This window comes from Penaeus monodon, chromosome 25 (genome assembly GCF_015228065.2).
Source record: "Penaeus monodon isolate SGIC_2016 chromosome 25, NSTDA_Pmon_1, whole genome shotgun sequence".
Taxonomy (NCBI): domain Eukaryota; kingdom Metazoa; phylum Arthropoda; class Malacostraca; order Decapoda; family Penaeidae; genus Penaeus; species Penaeus monodon.
The window spans coordinates 8,555,094-8,555,500 of NC_051410.1; the positions used below are offsets into that span (position 1 = coordinate 8,555,094).

A 407-nucleotide genomic window follows, 5' to 3' on the forward strand; every position below is an offset into this window, starting at 1 on the left:
TGCGCTGTTGCTGGTGTTGTTACCTGCGGGAGATCACAGTCATTAGCAAACAAGCAATGGAATTGTAAGACTATCTTACAAAATCAATCTGACTGAAGGAGAAAGCACGGGCATGGATCGCACCCAGCAAAGCCACCATAGAAATACATCCACACCAGAGATAATTCAGTCATCAAACACCTGAAAATAGCTTTGCATTTATTTACCTTTTGTTTCATTTATTTACTTCCATTTACACACAAACGTTTACGAAAGACGCCATCTTATAAAACACGTTATCGCAATCGTGATCATAACCATTATCTCTTATCTGTAACTTAGCAGAAAACGTCCCCCCCCCCGCTCCCCCACGCACTTTGATGATGCAGCCGTAAGTATAAGCAGGTAATCGACCAATGGGAATGGAA

At 42.0% G+C, this 407-nt stretch overlaps 1 protein-coding gene across 1 annotated transcript in view; it reads right to left on the bottom strand.

Annotated features, from left to right (window-relative positions):
* LOC119589314 overlaps window positions 1–173 on the bottom strand; it is a 937-nt gene extending 764 nt beyond the window's left edge. Inside the window, exon 1 of the mRNA XM_037937936.1 lies at window positions 124–173. Within this exon, the coding sequence (XP_037793864.1) occupies window positions 124–173 (50 nt within the window). The remainder of the gene's footprint in view (window positions 1–123) is intronic.
* Between the last annotated feature and the right edge of the window lie 234 nt (window positions 174–407).